The sequence below is a fragment of the Amphiura filiformis genome, chromosome 11 (assembly GCF_039555335.1).
Source record: "Amphiura filiformis chromosome 11, Afil_fr2py, whole genome shotgun sequence".
In the NCBI taxonomy this organism is placed as follows: Eukaryota; Metazoa; Echinodermata; class Ophiuroidea; order Amphilepidida; family Amphiuridae; genus Amphiura; species Amphiura filiformis.
The window spans coordinates 52,250,615-52,275,225 of record NC_092638.1 but is presented as its reverse complement, the minus strand read 5'-3'; the positions used below and the strand labels follow the sequence as shown (position 1 = coordinate 52,275,225).

Below are 24,611 nucleotides of genomic sequence, written 5' to 3'. Positions count from 1 at the left end.
AGTAAAGATTTCAGATACAATTAAAAGAGCTATGGTACTGAGGCATGGCACATGGGTAGAACACACACTATACTATAAAATTACGGTTGCGTTTTGGCAAATTTCAATTTGCATAATTAATTAGGGCCACTTATTAGAAAAGTTGATTAGGGCCCTAATTAATTATGCAAATGGAAATTTGCCAAAGGCATCCATGGGTTTTATATCTTATTTTGTAGCCGATCTGAACATTTTACTTTGTATAATTCTTGCCAATAGGCCTATAATTAGAAAATAAGGCCTACCTGACAACATTGCATAAAAAAAAAATAAAATAAATTTGTTGCCAACTTCTTGGTTTCGCGCCATATTGACAGGCCATATTTTGGTAACCGAATATCCGATTAAAATAAAATTTTCAGTCTTATAATCAGGAGAGAATGGACTCACATATTTCAATCAGACAAAATTCTATATCCAATAGCGTTACCTTAAAGCTAGCATTATAAGTGTCTCCTTAATAACAAAAGGTGCCCACTGGTATCTTGGAGGCATTGTCTTTTTTAAAGACATTTCTTGTTTTATTTGAAATTTTCACATGATTTTTTGTAAATATCTGGTAGGATTGTGCACATGACTAGCATTCCACTTGTAGGCCTACTCTTTTGACTTTATCATGGGGTATAGCAGTTCTTGGAATCAAAAAAAAAAAATCGATTCAAATAAAAAAATCCGATTTTTTTTTTTTTTTTTTAATTTTAATTTTTTTTTTTAAATCAAAAAATCAACAACCCTGATATAAAGGGTGCCATTTCGGCACATGTGCATTTTTTTCTGGGAGACGCCCAAAACTTTCGTTTTGATATATTATTTGTCTAAACCGGGGTCTATGGTACACAGCGTCATCATCCCTATATCTTCGTGTCAAAAATTGCCGTGATAGTACGGCGAATCCTCTCGTTTTTCAATAGCTACGCATGGCGATTTTGTTCGAGATAGGCCGAGCGACTCAGGCTAAGCATACCATTTACACCATACGACTATCATATGAGATACCACCAAGTTTCTATTCTACACACATTATTACGATTTGTGCATGCTCTAGTACCAGGGACAGACTTAAGTTTCAGTTTTCTACTGGCCCTCCGGGCCAGTGGAATGGCAGATCTAGTGGTCCTGCAACAAATTTACTAGCCCAGCTTTTTCAATATGTTCAAAAAAAAAAAACTAATTTTTTTCTTGGTGTTTTTTTTTTTTTTGGGGAAAATCTATATAAATTTTAAAAATTTGCCATAAAAATGTGTATTACCGGTATATCACAAATTTTAAAAAAAATCAAAATTATTTGATATCAGAAGGACATTCCCCGTTTTCAAAATGCAATTCGATATGTCTGATGTGCTCTAAAGTCCCACAAAAAATATGTGGAAATGTCGCTATCCGAGTCCTTAAAGTCAAGCAAACCTTAACGCGCGAAAATGTGGACAAATAAGGCCTATACACTAATTAATTTTGGTTACTAGATGTTGAATATCTGTCTTTAAATGTTCTTACAATTGATTTTGTGCTGAAATGCGCGCAAAGCGCGCACAAATTTGACTTTCATCGCTTGGAGGGGCGCAGAATCGATGCTGAATTGGTCAATGTGGTGCCCCCTAAGGGTGGCGCCCGGGGCATGTTGCCCCCCTCTGACCCCCGTAGTTACGCCACTGGTCCTGCCTTTGTTAGTTCCAAAAGTTGACAAAGTTTCAAATATGATGTGGTATCGCTATCATCATCAGATAGAGCTTGGAAGTAGTAGGCTACGTAGGCCTAATATCGCCGTAAAAAGCGGCCGTATATTTCCAACTTGCAAGAATAAATGCAAGAATAAGAATATAAATATACGAAAAATCATTGAATAAAGATATAAATTACAGGTGACTGGCGGAGCAGAAACTATGTAAATAATGTCCATGACTGATTATATCTTGTCTCATGTGTTGGCTCAAAAATCTAGTGGCCCGCCGGGCCAGCGTTGTTGGAAGTTTACTGGCCCGATGCAAAATCCACTGGCCCCGGGCCACCGGGCCACTGCTTAAATCCGTCCCTGTCTAGTACCCCATATGATGTTGCTATTACAAGAAAATTCGATTTGTTTTCAGGTAAAACCCAGGTTTTGTTTTTAATACACTACCTTGAAATTAAATACACTAATTAGCGGTCACTGCTGTTTGATGTGGATATATTTTACTGCATTTTATAAGTAACGATTTTTAAATCGTAAATTAAAATTGTGATATATTTAATTTTGAGAATTTACAATTATATAAAGGAACACATTTAGCCCATTCACCTAAGATCCAGGTGCTTGTATAAAATATTCAATCTCCGTGTCTATAGACCACTTGACATGTGACGTCATTGCCCGGCAGTATGCGCACGCATTATGGTACTTTCCATTGTTCTTTGCCCTGCAGTGTGCGTGCGCATCGTAGTCTGCTCAGGGCATGTGTATTTTAAATCTCCCACCACATTTCATATAGTACAAGAACACACGTACAAGAAAGCCATTGAACAGTGAAGCGGTTCGTTCGGGCATATCGACAGACCAATCCCTCGCCTTTGTTGATAAACAATAATGTAAAGTGGTCTATGCATATGTAAACTTTCTTTATCTGTGTCAATAATAGAGTATTGATTCAACAGAATTGAATACATTTTGAGTTTGTACCATAGATGAACTCCTGGATGGGGCAGCTTTAATTAGCATGCATTGATATGTAAATAGCGTATTGTTATTTAAATTTGCGCCCAGACGTATTGAGGGCGACAGTCAGGTTATCCAGACGGAGAATGGCTGCATATGCCGGGCATGTCAATTTGCTGAGTGAAGGCTGATAATCACCTTTCTGTATAGGTAATAAGCTAGTATATTTCGTGTACCAGTTGGTTATGACAACAAAATTAGTATCATATTAAATATATTAAATGTATAAACTTTGAAATTTACATGAATTTGAAGAGCAGAGCTTCGAAATGTAGCTAAGACAGGTGATGTGAAATTCTGCTGCGTGACCCCCTCTGCGTGGTAGAATTATATTCATAAAACATTGAATTTAACAGATATCATGGGTAGCCAACCACGATTTATCAGCATTTAAAATATATGTTAATTAACAAAGATAAATAATAAAGAGTACAAATGGCAATTAACTAGTAAACAAGCCTGAAATCTTAAAATGTTGCCACGTGATTTCCCGAACACATGATATGTTAACATGTGACCACTATTCAGATTTACCGTAAATATTTGGAGTATGCTTGCACATCATGCACATACACTGTGCATTTCTTTACTTCCGTATAAAATCAATAATTCGTGCTGGGAGCCAAGTAACATTGTCTGCTCAGAGCAGATTGGTATTTTATTTTACTTGAGAGCATAATAGAAATACATAAAGACGAATAAGGCGCCATGATGGAAGGTCAGGTCGGGTATCAAAGGTTATTATAACTTAAATACTACTTGTATTTCTCACCTTGCCTCTGTCACATATTTCCTTCATATTATTGACAGCAAGTCCTAATTTTGACTTTGCTATTGCAAAATGTCATTTCATATCAAATTAGTAGACTTTCTTTGAAAAAACATATAACTGGTGCCTGATGGGAATACCCGTCCGCCATTTCATTAAACTGGATCGTTTTCGCCTGTTTTGCGCCCAGATGTATTGGGGCGCGCTATACTCTCATTGAACAGGCAAAGTTCGCAAAACTAACAACGTTGTTATTTGCCAAACTCAATTAACATGATCCAAGGGTCGAACATGAATTATTCATAACGAGCTATAACGGATCGATAACTGGCCTCACTTTCTAGCTAGTAAACCAGCTGAATTTTTCATAGATTTTGCGTTGCTAATAGAACAACCGTGAATTTAGTGTCACCCCCTTGTTTGTACTTTACCAGTGAGCGACCTAGCTATCGATTTCTAGCCAATCAGATAGGACTCCTTTTCTTGCGTTCGGTGAAATACCATTCTTAGTCAGTGGGAGTGGTCTATTAGTAGACACATAATCTGATTGGACAATCGCATGATTTTGGGTGTCGTCTATCAGGCGGTAGACGACCCCACGTCATCATGAGTGTTGATAACGCGTTACACGCTCATAGAGGTGCGCGTATGTATCGCGTTGTATGCGTAGACGCAGGTCGGAATACTCGCACGCGCTAGCAGTACGCGCAACAAAAGATGTGAAGTTGTAAACAAGTTTCGTTCATTTTAGAAAAGGGGGAGTTTTTATGACGGTAACTTAATTTTTCCTTTAAAAAATATTTTACATTTATTAAAATAATATTTAGCTGACTAAGAATGAGAATAAACGATAGGAATTTTTATTTTGCCTATCCTCTACCTATGATAGACGACAGGCAGGTCAATATTTTTATCGTAGTGGATACCGGCTGCGCCGGCATCCACTACTCAAAATATTGGACCTGCCTGTCGTCTATCACACGGTAGAGGATAGGCAAAATAAAAATTCCTATCGTTTATTCTCTAAATCGCCCGTTGCTCACCAACAGAGCTGTATGGAAACAAGTATTCCTGAAAAAAATTGGTGTCAGTTCCAATTTACAATGTAACTATTATTTTAATGTAATGTTAAAGAGAAGTTTTGCACTGCAGCACTGACAAGAACATTTAGTGGTAGTTCATTTTATCATTAAATAGGCCTAATTATACACTTACATAGGCCTGCGTGTTTTGGCGCAACGTCAGCCTTCTATTCTTCAAATTTTTTCACAGGAGGAAGATGGCGAATTTCATCATTCGATATCAGCAAAGTATCAGGCCCTGCAACTCCTATACCAGCGCAATACAAAAACATGCTGGATGTTTTTATAAAAATATTGTATGTGATGAAGAAGGGCTGGTGGTTTATTTGTGTAAAGGTCAAAATAGGATTCGGATAGGGTCAGGACTCTGTTTTGTCATCTTCCTTCTGTGGGTCTTTGAACCTGCTCATTGTCTGGTGTGTGGTTTGTTTTTTGGTTTTTTTGTAATTTTGATTTTGAAATGGAGCCTTCATCTTTGGTTCGAGTTGTATTTTTTCCTGAATGTATTTTAATGCTTTCTCTCCCCACCAGCTCCAAGTACTGATAAAATACAAAAACTGAAAAAGAAAGAAAGAAAGAAAGAAAGAAAGAAAAAGAAAGAAAGAAAGAAAGAAAGAAAGAAAGAAAAGAAAGAAAGAAAGAAAGAAAGAAAGAAAGAAAGAAAGAAAGAAAGAAAGAAAGAAAGAAAGAAAGAAAGAAAGAAAGAAAGAAAGAAAGAAAAAAGATGTGGACACCGTCAGTTCCCCCGTGTATTAGAAAAATGCTGCTGCCACCAGGTATAGGCTAAGTAAAACAGCGTATTACTATCAAGACTTATGTTTGAAAGCTGTCCTCTGACGTCATCTGATGATGACTTGCAAAACTCACCGGTAAACCCGGGCGGTAAACCGGGCCATGATTTTAAGCTTATTGTTAATTTTGCACCTTCAAACATACAAACCATCTCAAAAGTTAGGTCTTTATAGTAGGAAACTTTCTTTAGCGGGGGCACCATGTTAACAATGCCTAGAAAAGTTGCTTTTTGCCTTGTAAAAGTACGTAATTTTTCGGCATTTCCTGGTAGCAAGTCGATTCGGCCCAAACCAATTCGTCCACAGTTTACTTGGCCATATGCCAATTCATGCATTGGCCCCAAGCTAAGTCAGCCACAAACCAATTCGATATTGACCAAAAGGGATAAACGATTTAATATATTAATGAATATATGTGACCGTCCATCACGAAACAGCTGTAAAGTAGGCTGGCGGTCAATTTTGTTTTATTTCGTGTTTAGAAAATATATCATAAGCTTTAAAATGAAAAATCATTTGACTCCAAACGATATCCAGAAGTAAAAAACAAGGGGGTTAAGTGCACAACGTACAAAAAAGTGACTATGTCTCATTAACCGATGATCCTACAGATATGCGACCACTGACTTTTCTGTTCCTTTTTGACATATGGCACGACTCTCTAAGATATTTGGTTAAAAATTTAAAAAAAGTGACTATATCTTATTAACCAATGATCCTACAGATATGCGACCACTGACTTTTTTTTTTGTTCCTTATGACTAAGGGAAAAGTTTGACATATCTCACGACTCTGTAGGAAATGATGTACATCATCATCATCATACATCATCATTTTATTTTCATACAAATCGACATACAAAATATATATAAAAGACACAACATTTGAACGAGGAGATGCTCAAAAGGCCTGAAGCGAGCACCCCTTACACTGCCTTAAGTTACAACATACAATTACACAAATCTAACAAATAAAAGAAAGAGGAGAAGAACATGCAAAGAAAGAAGCAATATAAATATTTATAACATTTCATATAGACATTCCACAGTTCACAGAAGAAGTTGATAGTTGGGGTGGAGATGGGTGGGGATGGGTGAGGTCATTAAATAATGCCTAAATATTAGATGTAATTTTTTATTAGACTTTTTTATTTGTAACTTAAACTGGTTTACTGATTTTGCCATCTTTATATATTTATCAGTAATATTCCATTTCCTAGGACCGGCAGCTCACCGGAAGCCCGTGTTGTTTATTCCCTGGTACCCCCCTACGTACAGATACGCGAACGCGACTTGTTTTGTTCTTTATGACCTGAGGAAAAGTTCGACATATCACACGACTCTTTAGGATATTTGGTTTAAAAGATAGAGGGTTAAGTGCACAAAGTACAACGAATTGGTTTGTGACCGAATGCAAGACATCAAGGCATCTAAATATACAGATTTGGTGTAAAAACAACGGTTATGGAGAAAATCACGAAATAGTTAAATTTGGCCAACTTTTTTGTACATCAATATACAGGGTTCGAATTAGCATGTGGGCGAATTGGTTTGGGGCTGAATTGACGAATAGTATTGATATCGATATTGATATTTTTACCCACGTGATATTTCGATATGATGATCCGAATTGTCACGTGATCGTCAAACCTGTACTAAAGGTGTCAGTTCTGCAGGAACTGACACAAAAATATTTATAATATAGGGTGTTGACACTGTTTGATATGACGCATTTTGGTTGCAATATACACAGAGGTCAGAGAAAGCTAAAAGGAGGGTGGCCCGATCAACAACCTCATCCCCACCATCAAAATTGAGATTGGCCTGAATGTATTTAATCAAAAAATGAACTTGGTATCAATGGGGAGTCCATAGATCATGTGAAATATTACGAATGTTTTACTTGGATTTTGAAAAACAAAATGGGTTAAGGGGCTGTTAAATAATTATGATAAGAATGTTTTGGCAAGTCGAAAGGGGGTGGGGCCAAGCAATATTTGACAGATTGAAAAGTTAAGGGCTGGGGTATGAACGTTTGGACAGTATTTATTTTGGGACATTAGAGCACATCAGACATATCGAATTGCATTCTGAATATGAAGAATGTCATTCTGATATCAAATAATTTTGATTTTTTGAAATTCGCAATTTAATACACATTTTATGGCAAATCATTAAAAATTGATATTTTTGATATTTCACAGTAATTGAAGTAAACTTTATAAATCTGATGATTTATACTTAAAGTGTATGTAGGTGGGATGAAAAGCCGACGATCAATTGAAAATTTTGACCTTTCGTATTGAAGATATGGATTTTTTTCCCAAAACACACAAAAAAAATTAGGTCTTTTGGGAAAAAATCCATATCTTCAATATGAAAGGTCAAAATTTTCAATTGACCGTCGGCTTTTTCCTCCTGCTACATACACTTTAAGAATATATCATTAGATTTATATAATTTACTTCGAGGACTGTTATATATCAAAATTTGAAAAATATCAAATTTTTATAATTTGTCATAAAATTTGTATTATATTGTGATTTTTAAAAATGAAAATTATTTGATATCAGAAAGACATGCTTCGTATTCAGAATGCAATTCGATAGGTCTGAGGTGCTCTCATGTCCCACCAAAAATACCGTCGAAACGCAATAAACGCTCATTTTGGACCCCTTAAGAGGAAGCAAACAATTTTTGGAACACATTAATTTGTTACGAATCGGTAAGATTTCAAGGCCAAATACATCTTTTTCCACTTCTTGGCACGAATGCACAACAACAACACACTGTTTGATTAAGTTAACAAAATCTTAATATTTAATGAAAATTCTTACTCCAAGAGTCATTATGATTATTCAATTGTGATTTGTTTGAACGCGTCACGTGGGAGACCTTAAATTACAACTGATATAAAAAGTGGCCAGAGCAATGAACTAGTGCCTGTTCTTCTCGCACAACAGCGCACAGCAAAACACATTCTGTGACGCAAAAAAACAGAAAACGTTTACATAATGCGTTTAGCTGCGCCTCGCCCATTATTCACGTTTCTACTCCCTCGGGACACATTATTTGGTTGTAAAGGAGTATGCATTATCCTTTATTTCTTTTTGTTGCCAATATTTTGCGGAAGACCCGTGCATGTTCAGGGTATTTCTATTTTGCATATTTTGCATATAGGCCCTATTTTTGCCTTGAAACTTGGTCACAGTGTTTCTAGTAGGGGAGAGCGGGGAGTGTTCGCCCTAGGGGCAGGTTCTCCCATCCCTTGTTTCTCAGCACTACGGCTATCGAGGAATTTGGTGATGGCAAAATTAGGTGACATAGGTCATGATAAACTTCTCATATTGCGACATATAGGGACGTGTTCATCGAACTGCAGCCAAAACAAAAAAATTACACCAAAACGTAATTTTTTTCTTGCATTAATAATGTTGTTTTATCATTGATACATAAATACAGATGGTTTTAATGTATTTGGAACATATGGGATTTGTTAAAGATTTAATGTTGTTATAAACTCCTTATTCGATTTGCTTTTGCATACCCTGAAGAAAATACAAAAATGTGCACAAGGGGCACGTTCGCCCTTTTGAGGATGGGGTGTGTTCGCCCTATATCTTCCCCGGGCGGACTTGCACCAAGCTGCACTGGAGGGCGGACCTGCCCCATCAGCCTATTGTGCTAAATATTGATAATTATACCATTAAACAAGGTAAAACTACTGAAAAGCATATTTTTTTAAAGTTATGTGGTATCAGTATTACACATACCACCGTTTATGTCCTAACCCATAATTCCCCGAAGTTGAAAACATTATACGTTTTTAAACTTAAACTTTTTGAGCTTAAGGGTGGTCTTAACCCTGGAATTATGGAAACTTTCGGGCTTCATAACTGCTAAATTATTAGTCTAAAGAATATAAAAGTATACATTTTAGACTGGAAATGACTTGCTGAATTCATCTGTGAGGTCCAATTTGGGCCAAAATGCTCATTTTGGAGAAAATCCCAAAAACAGGTTTTTGGCCCAAATTTTCGTGCAACGTAACAAAAAAATTTGTTTGGCCAAAAAAATTTTTTTATTAATTTTTAAAAACTAGATAAAAATATGTAGGGAAAGTTTTTTTATTTTTTTGAATTTTGACCAACTTTGAGAAATTTGCACCAAAATGGTCAAAAAATGCAAAATTTTCAAAAAAATCATAAAAAGCCTGATTTTCGCCCAAATTTCAAATATTTTTTGGTGAAGTTGGTCAAAATTCAAAAAAATGAAAAAACTGTCCCTAGATATTTTTATCTAGTTTTTTTTTTTTTTTAAAAAAAAAATTTTGGCCAAACAATTTTTTTTTTACGTTGCACGAAAAAATTTGGGCCAAAAACCCGTTTTTTGGATTTTCTCCAAAATGAGCATTTTGGCCCAAATTGGACCTCACAGATGAATTCATCAAGTCATTTCCATTCTAAAAATGTATACTTTTATATTCTTTAGACTAATAATTTAGCAGTTATGAGGCCCGAAAGTTTTCATAATTCCAGGGTTCAGACCAACCTTAAAAGCTCACTTTAGACCCCTACATTTTGCCTTGACCCGACCCCTGCAACCAATTTAGTGATTCCCCAGAAGAGAATGAATGCCCTGTATACTCTTGCTAAATGTTTGCATTGAATATGTTTTTGTTACGCAATGTTTAAACCTTTTTTGTGATAGGGTGAACTTACCCCACCATATGGGCGAACCTGCCCCAATATGGGGCAAGTTCGCCACTTTGCAAAACTTTTTTGTTAGCTCTATTATGTTGCTATTGTAAGGCCTATAGTTCTGAGATTGTGGTCATATATAGCTCAGACATGGGGCTTTCACATGGACTAATCAGGTCATCCCTAACCTTAAAATTGACATCGCTAGGCTGGTCAGAAAAAAATAGGGCGAACACTCTCCGCTCTCCCCTATATGTATTATACGGGGTATTATATTGCCTAGCCGCAGGCTTTAATTTGCATAATTGCATAATTAATTAGCTAATTTGCATAAACGCTAATTAATTATGCTTTTGGTTCCCAAATATTTGGCATTGGCATGTGCAAGGGGTAAAGATTTTTAGCAGGCCGAGAGGGGGAAGCATTTTTGGCAGGCGACGAGAAGGGAAGCAATTTTTGGCACGGCGTTTGGAAATTTTAATGGGGCTCGTATTATTACACAGCCCTATAACCATTTGTCACCAAGTATCGTATGAAACGCCTAAAACGTGAATACAATATTGGACTTGAAAACACGATTCAAGGTAGAAATATCATTATATGTGATGAATTCGGACCATTCCTTTAATATTTAAACGGTTGTGTGAAGAGTGAACTGTGTTTAAACTTTAAAACAATTGTTAACATTTTTCTCCATGTACTTCTCCAAAGTAATTGGGCAAACATATTGTCGTGTTTTTTTTGTCTTTATTTTTGGAAACTTTGGAAAATATCCACTACGGGTTCCTACGGATCATTTTTGTTGCATCAGTCATGAAACAAACTATTATACACAACTAAGAAACAAACAAACAAGTAAAAAACCCAAAACACCCTAATTGCACCCTTTGCGGCGGCGGCAATCCTTACTTGATCAAATGTAGTTCTACAGCACTGTCTTCTATCTCCTAAATTTTCCTAAACAGAAACCTATATTAAAGGGGGGTAACCCTATTGGTTTTGGATATGGATTGTCTTTAAAATTACATGATAATATCAAATATCGCCCCCTTTATGCTGCTTTGTGAAAAAACGAGAGCATTTTCAGCGTAAATGTGAATAAATAGCCAAATTTGCAATCCAACACCTTGGTATACGTGAATTGCATTCTGGGCAGGCAAGCAAGCAACAACAATTCCCGTTCGTATGACGAATGCTGACATGCTGTATAATGCCCGGCCCGTATTGAACGGAAAATATTTGTTGTTGTTTTCGTACCGTTTCAGAAAAAAAGGAAACAAAATATATTTTCCCTTGCAATATGTACATTTCAAATGAATATAAAAAAGTTTGGGTTAAAAATGGAGAGGTAAAAAAAATCTTCCGACACAAGATTTTCGGGTAACGCACAGCGCGCTAACCGATTGAGCAATTTAGCCCACGATGTACATCGCGGATTTTTTTATAACTAAATACGGCATACCGTCTCGATGGTTCGCAATTAATACCCTACCCAGAAATCCGAAGTAATTTTTATTTTTACAAACCGGTAGCCTGTAAAAACCGCTGTGTTTCATGATTTCTCCGGAAATACATCGACTTGGAGCGTCAATTTTCAGGATAGTAATGAGAAAAATAGTATCTATTATGTGATACCAAAACCTCATCAACAATGAAAAAAATCGGGGGGATGATGCTGTCGATCGGGTTACGGACCTTTAATGATGGGTGATAATAAACTGGATAATAATAGATGTATTAAACGCCCTCTCTATTGCTTTAATCGAGTGTTGACCCCCAATGAATATTCATTTCATAGGCATGTTGACCTTTCACTGAATATTTCATAAATTATTAGATAGTTTGCGGAATTCCCCTGCAATCGCGCTATCACGCAATAACACTGAAGAACCTGCATTCATTTCCGGGATTAATTTATAGCTATTCATATAGTCTCTAGCAGTAAAATTCAATGTTCAGACAAATCGTATTTTACAGCAAAATATTATTAAATGATAATTCTTATTTTTGTTCACAACGCGGGTAACATAAATGTCTATTTGATAAATTTGAAGGGATTTTAATTTTAATTTTTAATTTTTAATTTTTAATTTTTAATTTTTAATTTTTAATTTTTAATTTTTAATTTTTAATCTTAATTTTTATGTTTATGTTGTGCACGAATTTGGTAGACCTAAAACTAAATGCCAAAATTAAACCATATATTATTTCAGTTACCGTTAAAAACTTGTTGACATCGATAGCGTAGATGTCCACAATGCAACGTGAATCAAATAACACCTGTCACCTGTTGCATATGCATGAATTCATATTGTCAAGTTCGTTTGAATATTAATTATTTCACTTGACACGCGACATGTTCAATCGTTTGTAGCCAGTACCGTGTATAAAAATTGATTCAATTTATCACATCATTTACATTATTATGATGTTAGGCCTATTGAAACGCTTTCGTGCAATATATTAACTATAAATATTGAAAGTTAACATTTCCGGCATAAATTTTGGGCTTTTTAGATACAAAATGTCGAGTTAATGCAAAAATATCTCTCACATGAACACAAATGTGACACAATGGTATCTATCATTTTGAGAAACATATAAAATTTATTTTCGAAAAAAGTCGTCACAAAAACAAAAGAAAACTTTAAACAACCTCCCGCCTTGAATTTGGTGGGGGTTGAATTTTGGAAATGGGTTCCAAAACATGTGTTTGGTACCTGGCCCCACTAGTGTAAAAAGCTAGTGGGGCCAAAAAAGAAATACAAAGATAGAATTTTCAAATGAAAACAGGTACCGTATTGTAACTCAGATACGGTGCGTAAACCCCGCCCGGGTGCCGTGATATGATGATGCTGATGACAGCTAGCTGATAATGTTTTTGTTGTTGTTGACGACGACGATGACGACGACGACGACGACGACGACGACGACGATGATGATGATGATTTGATGAATTTCTAGTCATTTTGATCAAAATATCCGAGTCATTTGAAGAGATCTGTTATGCACCTTTTCTAGTCAAATTGGGCAAATATCTAGTCAAAATGACTATATCGTTGCTGAAGTTGCAAGAGTGTGCTGTAATAATTTTATTTTGTTCCCCATACGCTTGTAAATTATAACGGTTTTGACAGTTCTACCAAATTTACTGATCTCATTTAGGTTGCAGGAATTAAATTTGTGAAATATGATGGCACTTTTTCTGGTTCCGTACGGCTGGCATATATGAGTTAGAGTAGTTCTCATTTCTCATTAAAATGTTCATTATCAGGTGTCTTTTTACAAAATGTTGCTGGTATTTAATTCTTCCCATGTGTTATTTTGTATTAAATAACGATCCTAATCAATCTATATACATAATTTGAATCCGAGTTTGAACGTAACACTAGCAGATATGCTAGTTTACTACAGATAATGAAGGGAAGTATATAGTTCCCAGTCATGCCATAGGCCTATACTTTTTAAATCATGCGTTATTATCTTCTATTATTTTGCGTTGGAATACTTGGATTAATTGAATCAAAAGCAACAAGAAATCAAAATGGTAAGTTTAAACTATATCTCAAAATATACGTATATAATAAACAAATATCCCAGCAAGCTTTCTTCGGGAAACAAACCCTGAACCTGATGTGCTCCAGAGGCGAGTGCTCTATAAAAAAAAACATTAAAAAAAATTACTAATGCATCAGTATGGATATCAGATATAGTGACGTTTATTATCTTTTTTTGTTTCTTTTTTGTATATGAATGTGTCCTTTTTTATATTTTCATTTTTTTTCGAAAAATATCCCATTTTTGCCTCATTGTAGTAGAAAATGTGAAATTTGCCGGGAAAAGTTGTACATATTCAGACTATTTGTGTTAAATTTAGCCGAAAATATTGAATTTTGGTCCAAATTAATTGAAAAATTAGTATATTGATGGGTCCACTTTCAAATTCTCAGCGGCAAACCCCTGTAAACCAAACTTGAGTAGCCTACCCCTACCCCCCCCCGACTTGAAAGATAATTGGCATCAATTTATTTCACACGGATGGATGTAATCTACCTCCAAATGTCTTCAGAAGATGAATAAAGTGATTTCTTTCTTTGAAACCAATTTCGCCGCACCAAATTCGGCATTTCGCCGCTGCAAAATAATTTGCCAACTTTCAGGGCGACCTTTGAGCATTTCTTTATTATCATGATAATTGACGGTCCGTCCGGCCTCACGTGGTATCATGCACTGTTTAAAAGCCCCTCTCACCTATTACAGATAGAGATGGTTCAGCGTTTGAATGCGGGTTACCGGTAGTAAAAGATTCCATGCAGCTCTTTATAGTCGGTGGACATGAAGCTACCCCGGGAGCATGGCCATGGCAAGTCAGTCTACGCCACATAAACGAAGATGACGGTAAAATGGGCTCACATTTTTGCGGTGGTTCACTGATTGGTAGAGAGTGGGTTCTAACAGCTTCACATTGTGCTGAGTATGATATTTATATATGATTTTGTTTGTGAAATGGTGATAACTCTCTAGTCCGAAGGTTCCGTAGTTCGAAGGCTCCTTAGTCCGAAGGTTCGCTAGTCCAAACACGTAATTTACCATTCGCTAGTCCGAATTCTGAAAAATGTTCGCTAGTCCGAATATCAGGTTCTCTAGTCCGAGGGTTCGCTAGTCCGAATAATAAATAAGGTTCTCTAGTCCGAATATAGATTTAGAATAAGGTTCGCTTTGGTTAATGCCAAAGTAGGAGAATGCCACCTACTGGATGAAAAAAGGATACCAGTTTGCTGGAAAGAGGCAAAAGTGATTCTCCTTTACAAGAAAGGTGAAAACAGACATTAAAAACTACAGACCTATCAGCCTGTTATCACATGTTTACAAAATTTTCACAAGGATAATACAGAACAGAATTAAAGGAGTGCTTGATGAAAACCAACCAAGAGAACAGGCAGGCTTCAGAAGTGGATATTCAACAGTAGACCATCTGCATGCCATCAACCAACTTATTGAGAAGGCAAATGAATATAATTTGAAGCTATGCATTGGATACATAGACTATGAGAAGGCCTTTGACTCAGTGGAACATAAAGACCTCTTTACAGCACTACGTAAAGTTGGAGTCAATGAAGGTTATGTCCAAATTCTCGAGGATATATACACAAATGCCACAGCCAAAATCCACATTGAAAACGATGTTTCTAAAACAATCCGAATTCAGCGTAGTGTGAGACAGGGAGACACAATATCCCCCAAAATATTTACTACAGCAATGGAAGATATATTCAGAAAGCTGAACCTACAGGAGAGAGGGATCAACATAGATGGCGAGAAGCTAACAGATCTGAGATTCGCAGATGATGTAGCTTTGGTGACAAGATCAGTAAAGGATAAGGAGGTCCAGTTAAATGATCTGAATAAAGGAAGTAAAAAGATTGGACTGAACATACACAAGGGCAAAACAAAATATATGACAAACTACCAGTCAGAGGATGTCATTGAAGTTGAAGGCGATGTTATCGAAAAGGTGGATGGTTACAAATATCTCGGCCAAACAGTGAAGATGGAGGACAACACCAGGGAAGAAGCTTTGATCAGAATAAAGGCAGGTTGGAGTTGCTTTGGAAGATTCAAGGACATTCTATGTGATAAAAAGTTACCAATGTATCTGAGAAGTAGAATGTTCAACCAGTGTGTATTGCCAACAATGACATATGGGGCAGAAACATGGACAACAACCAAGTACCTGGAACAGAAATTACAAACAGCCCAAAGAGCAATGGAAAGGAAGATGCTTCACATTACCTTAACTTAAGGGATAAAATTAAGAACACTGAAATAAGACGTCAAACTCAAGTCAAAAACATTATGGTGAAACTCAAAGAAGCGAAATGGAGATGGGCAGGTCACCTTGCACGAAGTGAAGATAACAGATGGACTAAACGGCTAGCAGAATGTCAACCAAGAACAGGGAAAAGATCAAGAGGAAGACAGAAGAGGAGGTGGCGTGATGACATTACTGCCTACATGGGACCTACATGGACAAAAAATGCAAGAGACAGAGAACAGTGGAAGAATCATGAAGAGGGCTACGTCCAACAATGGTCGAACACAGCCTGGTGAGTGAGTGGGTGAGTGAGTGAGTCGCTAACCCTAATCCTAAACCTAAATCCTAACCCTAACCTTGAACCCTACCCCTACCCTTATTCTATATTCGGACTAGAAAACCTTCGGATTATCGAACTTAATTTGGTTTTTGGACTAGCGACCCTTCGGACTAGAGAGAAATCACGTGTTTGGCTGTCTAAGATAGACCCTAATGCTCTGTGTGCCATAATGGCTTCAACATTTAGTCCAAGTTTTGAGATATTTTCTCCAATATCAGGAGCTATCTTAAGAACCACTGAACAAATACTAGACTTATTTGTACCCATTTTAATGCATTTTTCATGCCGATCCCAAATATGGTCGTGAAAATTGACAATTCTGACATTTTGGAATTTTATTCTTTATTAAGACTTGTCGTCTGCAAGCTTCTGCAGTAGATACCTGCGTGAAGAGTTCAATTATTTTCCCCTCTTTCTCCGATATTTGCTTGTTTGTTTGTTTGTTTGTTTGTTTAAACGGTCGCTCCGTGTGGAGACACGCTTGGGTCCTGATGGGACCAGGCTCAAACAAAATGCTCAAGCCAGGCTAAAAAGCCTATATAAGCATGCTGGCCTGTATGGAAAGAGAAGTGAGAAACAGATTTGAAGACAAAGAACAAGGAAAAGAAGGCCACTCCCAACCAACAATTTTACTGCCAGCCTTTGGGTCAAGAGAAAGGAAGTGCTTAATCCAATCTCAACTGCCACTGAGGCTTAATATGCTTAATATAAATACTCCTTGTCTTTTCTATAGGCCTATGTCATTGACGAAAACAACTAGTAAACCTTTACTCCAAAACGTGCTCCACATTTAGTCCACAACAGATTGAGGAGGGCTGCAACATATTTCTAAATGTATAATAAATTGCTCGTTGAAGACGTGTTGCACTAAGAAAACCTTTAAATACGCAATTACGCATAAATAGTTCGTCTCAAAGCCCTTCCCAAGTTAAGTTGAAAACCTGATGCAGAATTTGATTTTTTTATTCTCCTTAATTTTTATTATCTGTGGGACGAGCTTTTTGACAAGAACTGACCACCTTCTCATATATCTGTCAAGGAGGTTCCATTGTGGTCAAGATGAAGAATTTGATTGAGATTAACGATTTAGGCTATTTTGACGTCTGACAATATCAGATCTATGATATTTTTGTGTTGTGGATTTGGAGAAAAAATAAACAGGGGCAAAAACTGAAATTTACTCAATCCAGTCGGAATAACTCGCAAAAAGTGGTCGATTTTACTAATGCGCGCGGGGCTTTGAGACGAACTATTAAATTAAGATGGCCTTGTGAATTTTTATGTGTTGCTAGTTACTCGCTTTTACCCTAACTGAGTCACATTATTTTGTTTAATAAATTCATAGAAATGCTCTAGATGGATCCGTGGGAGTGGTGGCGGGAATCTCAACTTTAACAACAGACGATACCAATTCATATGTCCAGGTATGCATTAGAATAGATCATTCCTATAAATGGCTTTTTCCTGTCGTTGATGGGCTGAACATTGCCCTTCTTGACCTCGCTTTCGTTTATAATTACGTGATATTAATGTGAAATCGCTGTTCAAGACATGATTTTAGACATCATCAGCAGGAAAGTGCCAACTAGGAATGGTCTGATCTTTCCTGATAAAGAGAAGCGGTACCCGGTAACAGGTCTGTGTCCTGTATCACTGAGTAAAAATCGACCCAAGGGTAAAGAAGAAGATGGAACCGTTATTGGAACAATATGTGCCTACAAATCTGAAACCAAATTTGAATCACATGAAGTTCCAATGATCACCGTCAAGAGTAAAATTTAAGCAATCATTTTGTAATTTTTTTTGTAGAAATCCGCTGTTGCTGAAGCGATTTTACATCCTGACTACGACACAGAAACAGTCGCCAATGATATAGCAGTATTACGGCTGAAGACTCCCCTGAAATATGACGACAAAGTCCAACCTGTTTGTCTGGCTGATCAGCAATATGAACAAGGCACTACGTGTACTGTAACTGGATGGGGCGCACAACAAGGTGAGCTCATGCGACCATGTAAACGCATCCCAAAAAGAAAGTATCCAGTTTGATTTTGGTCCATAAATCAAAGATGGGGTCTTAAATCAAGACCTACCATAAGTATGTTACAGATTAATTTATTCCGCACAGTGTGTTACCTCATTTGTCCAAATCGATGCAGAATTGATGACACAATGACTTTTTGAATGCAATCACCTCAATTTTAAAAGTTGCAGTAAATTCCTATTGATTTGGTCCTGCTACTCAATATGGGTAGCGATAGATCAAGAGCATGCGCCGCAGATGTCTGGCAGCCATTGATGCAGCAGGAGGACAAACCAGATATTGACTGTGAAGTGTGAAGGGTAAAACATTGAAGAAGGAGTAAAAGAGTATTTGTATTGAATAAAACACATGAAGTGAAGTCAAACAGTCTTAGACCGTCTCTGTTACTGTGTACATTTATGAAGAATCTTGAGAAGCATGAAAACCACATCAATAGGGATTATTGCAACTTTTAAAATCAGGATGATTGCATTTAAAAGATCACTGTGTCATCAATTCTGCATCGATTTGGACAAATAAGATATCAAACTGTGCGGAATAAATTCATCTGTAACATACGTTTGGTAGGTCTTGATTTAAGACCCCATCTTTGATTTATGGACCAAAATCAAACTGGATACTTTCTTTTTGGGATATTCATATTGAGAGTATTGCTGATAACTATTTTCCATAGTCGGACTTTTTTTCAAAATGGTATAAAATAATGTGGTATTTTGTTAGGACGGTCAAATCGGTAGCCTCATTAATGTAAAATATTACAATTGGAACGTGTTTGTTAAGTTATATATAAACATAGCCAAAAATTTGTAGCAACTTGACCTGCGGGTCACCATTAGAGTTTGAAATAAAACCTTCCTTTTTTTTTTCCTTTAAAAGAAACTCATGATTTTTCACAAGGTCATATCTTAAAATCCTGTCCATCAAAATTAACCAAAATTACATACATTGCCTCAATACTGTACTCTAAACACACGTCAGTAACCAATCAGTTGTCCAACTGACATAACAGCAAAATGGACTGATATGGAATAGCAGCTAATAGCTTCCTGGATTTCACAGCCCAATAATCGTGAGAATCGTTGAATAGGTGATAATTTTAAACGGGGCTGCTTTCTGCTTTTTACACACTTTTTTTTTTAAAGAAACGGGTCTTGTTCCACACTAGTCCACTAATCATCTGTGCAAGCATGGTGCAAGGACCTTATTCACATTCTCAGATTTCCTGTGCTGGGTGCCTATTATTGGACTGTAAATGTGGTCCAGGAAGATGTACCACGTCAGTGCATTTTGCTGTTGTGTCAGTTGGAGAACTGCTTACTGTTACTGACATGAGTTTAGAGTAGAGTAATGAAGTAATCCTGTGTGTAATTTTGGTTCATTTTGATGGACAATATTTTAAGATGTGACCTTGTGAAAAAGTATAAGTTTCTCTTTTGGTCAAGTGTACATAACATTCATTAGTCCTATTCTAATTACAGAACAACTAAAACGTACATCAACCACACTACAGCAAGTGTCTCTGCCTATAGTTGATCTCCAACGTTGTCGCGACTCATATCCATCGGACACTGTAACAGAAAATCACATTTGTGCAGGGTACGACATCGGTGGTAGAGATGCATGCCAGGTATGTCCTGTTAACCTAGTACTGGTATTAGCCTACATATAAATTCAACAAAAATAACATCAGTTGCGACAAAAATCGTTTCGCACGGCCGATCACGATACTTACAAGCTTCGTCAATTTTTGCGAAAATGTTGTATAATGATTTTCACCATTATTTCTGCATATCTTTCTCGACCTTATCTTTCGTTTTCTTCTTCATCATCTGCATCTTCATCACCACCGTCGTTTTCTGAACACATAATTTTTGAAAAATGTGATTATTTTGAAAACTTTGGGTGGATAGCCAAATGTTTACTCTTTTTAACCGGTTTTGCATTCTTCAATCTCGAAATTTGCGTGAAGTCATGCAACCAACTGTTTTGAAATTTCAGACGAAGCATTTTTAAACGTTTTATTGACAAAGCGTCACAAATAACGTAATCTTATCTTATCTGTTCATGGGGAAATTGACAAATGGGGACGAAAATTTGCCTTTTGCACTTACACTCGCTTAGCTGAGTTGCGTATACAATATTCCTAAAGTACAATTTATTTATGTTCACAGGGTGACAGCGGAGGACCTCTGGTTACCAAAGAAACAACTGGTATGTGGTACCAAGTTGGTGTTGTGAGTTGGGGATATGGCTGTGCACGACCAAATCAACCAGGAGTTTACACAAACGTTTATAAATATCGATCTTGGATTCAAGAAGTAACTAAAAGTGACTCTACAAATACGGAATAAATAAATAGTTGAAATAATGGAAAGGATGACACCCGTTGTCAAACATCATGTGGAACTTTAAAATTCAACAAAAAATCCTAACTTTAAATTTGGTATTGGTTCATGGTGTAGGTGTGGCACAGACCTTTCTCTCAAGTGTAAGTGCAAGCTTGGGAGCGATTAGGGTGCAACTCGACTAGTCTTATTACAAGACTGTCCTACCCCAACCCTAACTCCATAAACGAGGACTGGACTCGAAGTCCACCATTCGGTAATTTGCTGCCGAACTAATAATCGGAGTAACTACCATAGCAATAGATGCATACAATTTTTGACTATATCACCCTGCACTACAACGTTCACACGGTACCTATGCATTGATCCATATCATGCTCATCACTCGCACCTGTAAGATAAGTATCTTTCAAAAGAGCGGAATCGTATTCAATCTATGATTGCAGATATACATAGGTGATAAGCGCAACCTGCTTGTAGTACATGGCGATAGTCAAAATTGTATTTATCTATAATTTGCTATGGTAGCCTATTTATTATGTCATTTCAACAGCGAATTGTACACAAGCTTGGAAGTGTCATTCCATACCACACTACGCTATTACAGTTGAAATCCATACAGCCCAATGATTAATCTCCAACACAGGGGGGTGAATATTTCAAATGGATTCCCACCCATTCAGGTAATCCCCCCGGGTAATCCCATTTGAAATTCACACTCCCTGTGTGGAAGATTTAGGTCATATCTTCCAGTGTATGAATTTTAAATGGAATACCTCTAATGAATGTGACCTTGATGGACACTACAATTTTTTATGCCGAAGTAAATGAATTCAGCATCGCTCCAACGCCCCAAGGGGTTTTGATCGGAGGTGCCCTTTGTCTTGGACCCTCCAACACCACGTCCTGCTGAAGCTAGTCTCGGCGGAGGAACACAAACCGGCTGGGACCGAGACAAAAGAGTAACACACAATATTTTGTAGCATCGATGAGGTTAGGGTTCTAATTCGGAAGAATTTCCTGATATCCAGGGCTCCCAGGGAGATATGCGTTTCATTGATGGGATTACCCTTCTTAAATGTGACCGTCCACCACAAACCAGCCGTAAAGTCGGCCCCGGTCAATTTTGTATTATTTCGTGTTTAGAAAATATATCATAAGCTTTAAAATGGTATATCATTGGACTTCAAATGATATCCAGAAAATACAATGCTTTGTAACCCACCACTTGAACAGGGTTTAGCCAGAGCAAACTAAGACTAGAGCTATTTAAGAATTCTATTGAATATGTAGAAGCTTATTATCCTCTTCAACAATAGGATTATTGATTGGTTTAAAAGGTGTTTGACTGGCACTAGCAAAATGAGATATATGTAGCACCAACTTGAGGTACCTATGAATACGACCTTCATGCACATTTTACACTGTAACTCGGAATACAATTTGCCGACTTAACGGCTGGTTTGTGGTGAACGGTCACAAATAAGAGTATAAATAAATATAAATAATCTGCCAACTTCCTGAAAATCCTGCATGCTTATGCAATAAACTATCCCTACACAAGAAATGAACACAACTGAAAGCAGATATTTTGTTCCCAAATATTTTATTCCCACTTTTCTCTCCCACATTTTTTTTTCTTCAGTTGACCCACATTTGTTTTCCTACATTTTGTCAAGGACGTGTTTAATAATTTTAATATGGTATATCTCTTTCTTTATCTTAAGATGCTACACTTTTAACTCATTTTGTTACGATAAAAAGTAAAGGTTTTCATCAGCTTACGCTTACAATTTAACATCTGGGCCATTCCACGATACTCATCACGTTTTGTTCCATATTTTATATACTTAATATTTTGAACCACAATTTTTTCAAGTTGTCACATAATATGCTCGCTAGTAATTGTACGCAACAGTGAGAAATTTTATGTTTTTTTAGGTTACTCACATCACAATTCAAGTGGAATGACCCATTTTCTGTTTTACCTTAAAAGTTACAAGGTTTATACGCATTTTCCAGACAGAAAATATTACAGTTTCCGTTTTAAGTTATTCCAAATATAGTAAGATGTTTTGTTTTTGGCACCAATACATTTCTACATTTTTTTGTAATGACAGAATATAATTGCTTCAAAATACCATACATGTGATGAATCTTTTATTATCCTGGATAACATAGTTTTTTAAATTGTCAAATCAGTTGACAAAAGCAATTATGCCAATTGCTAAAAAATGGACAAGAAATATAATAATACAAATTAAATATGCTACTGGTATCAAATTTACTTTCTACTAATTGAATGTAAAAAAAGAAATTATATCACATATCAATGGGGTAATGCAAATGAAAAGATTATTTTTTACACAAATTTAGCACACCTGCTGAATTCGGAAGTATTGGCAATGTAAAATTACGCTACACGATAACAAGATGTCTTCAGTCATGCAAAGAAAGATTTATCTCACAAGCTCATCTTTGTGATGCGATACAACAGTTACCGTAATCATCCAATTATAAGCATACACCCCAAAATATAGTCGGGAATTGGATTTATCCGAATATCATGATTGAATCTTCCCCCGAATATAGAAATTGAAGATTTAAACCACTGAATGCTTTAAAAAGTTCAAATGTTTGCCAAAAACGTAAAAGCTTCAAACACGTTTGGGGTGAAGAATTCTGCATTCATTATCAACAAGATTCAATATGGTATTTATACTACTTGTATGGGGATGTTTATTGAATATTACAACATTCTGAAAGTTGGTATCGGGTTTATTATCAGACATGGGGTGGCTTATACTTGGACAATTACGGTACAAGCAAGTTCTCTCACAAACACTGCAAGGTTGAGCAGTATATTACTTGCTGAGAACATTTACTATAAACTGGACTATTCCAGCTGAAATCCATAAACCCTATGGAAGACATGGCATTAATCTCCCACACATAGGGGGTGTAGATTTCAAATGTAGCCACCCATTCAGGTAACCCCATTTAAAATTCACACCCCCTGTGTGGGAGAGTAAGGTCATGTCTTCCATAAGGGTGTATGGATTTCAACTGGAATAGCAGCCCAATTGCCACATTTGTCAATGAGGAAAATGAAATTCATAAATGGTGTAAGAACCCAAATTCAGTCAATCTTTTGACAGGTCACAATGTTATTTGTGTCATCCCCCCCCACTCGCCTAGTCAGTTTCATGGGTGAAACTATCAAACGCCCCACAGGGATTTCCTTTTGAGGAGAGCGAGAGCAACCACTCCATACTGCTCTTTTTAAATCTGATATAGGAGAGTGATTTTGAGCTCTCACTAGTTGACCATTCTCTTATATTCTATTGTAAATGCTCTACACAGCTCTCCTTGAAGTCTCCATTAGAGCTATTTAATATCTCCTGCAAATTCCAAAAGACAGTCCGTGAAATGGACACGAAGGATGATACTGTTGTTAAATATTGAATATGATGTGATCACCAACACCCATAAATGGGATTTTGTTTCAAAGACTGGTAGTGCCCTTACAAAAGTTCAGTAACAGTAAGTAAACAGTTAATTTTTCATTTCAAAGAATTCATCATTGTTAACTAATTTACTATTTTGTGTAGCACTCTTCCATGCGATCTTTTGATGGGTGCCCATGCTCAATTCAGATACCAACAGCGACTCAAAAATGGGATCAAAGTTTGGTGAAATTTACCCTTTTGCAAGACCAGCAATGATAAAAGATAACACAATATTTTCTACGCTCTCCAGCATTATTTTTGCTGACAGTAAATGGATTACGGACAACTTTCCAAGATTTCATCACCATTTCTTGATACCCGTGTAAGATCTCTCTTCCAAGGTTTGCAACAGATTTAATAATTTGTCTAATATAAGTCTTCACAGGTTTTTTAAAGCTTGCCCAACCTTATTATTAAGCATAATGTATGGGAGTCTAACTGCTGTGAACATAATATTAATTAACTTATCTTCTACCTGCATCAAGCCAA

The 24,611-nt window shown here is 36.6% G+C and overlaps 1 protein-coding gene across 1 annotated transcript; it reads left to right on the top strand.

Moving 5' to 3' along the window:
• Positions 1–13,517: 13,517 nt before the first annotated feature.
• LOC140164982 (chymotrypsinogen B-like) lies at positions 13,518–21,301 on the top strand. Its single transcript, XM_072188388.1, has 6 exons — positions 13,518–13,616; positions 14,330–14,543; positions 17,570–17,648; positions 18,034–18,220; positions 19,747–19,895; positions 20,440–21,301. Exons 1-6 carry the CDS (start codon positions 13,541–13,543, stop codon positions 20,617–20,619), a joined length of 885 nt encoding a protein of 294 aa, XP_072044489.1. The 5' UTR covers positions 13,518–13,540; the 3' UTR covers positions 20,620–21,301.
• The last annotated feature ends 3,310 nt before the right edge of the window (positions 21,302–24,611 follow it).

Excerpts from the sequence above, each read along its gene's own strand:
- LOC140164982 (XM_072188388.1), top strand. The coding sequence starts at position 13,541 with ATGCGTTATTATCTTCTATTATTTTGCGTTGGAATACTTGGATTAATT. Across the intron at positions 14,544-17,569 it reads ACAGCTTCACATTGTGCTGA|AAATGCTCTAGATGGATCCG; the intron begins GTATGATATTTA and ends ATAAATTCATAG. Across the intron at positions 18,221-19,746 it reads TGGATGGGGCGCACAACAAG|AACAACTAAAACGTACATCA; the intron begins GTGAGCTCATGC and ends TTCTAATTACAG.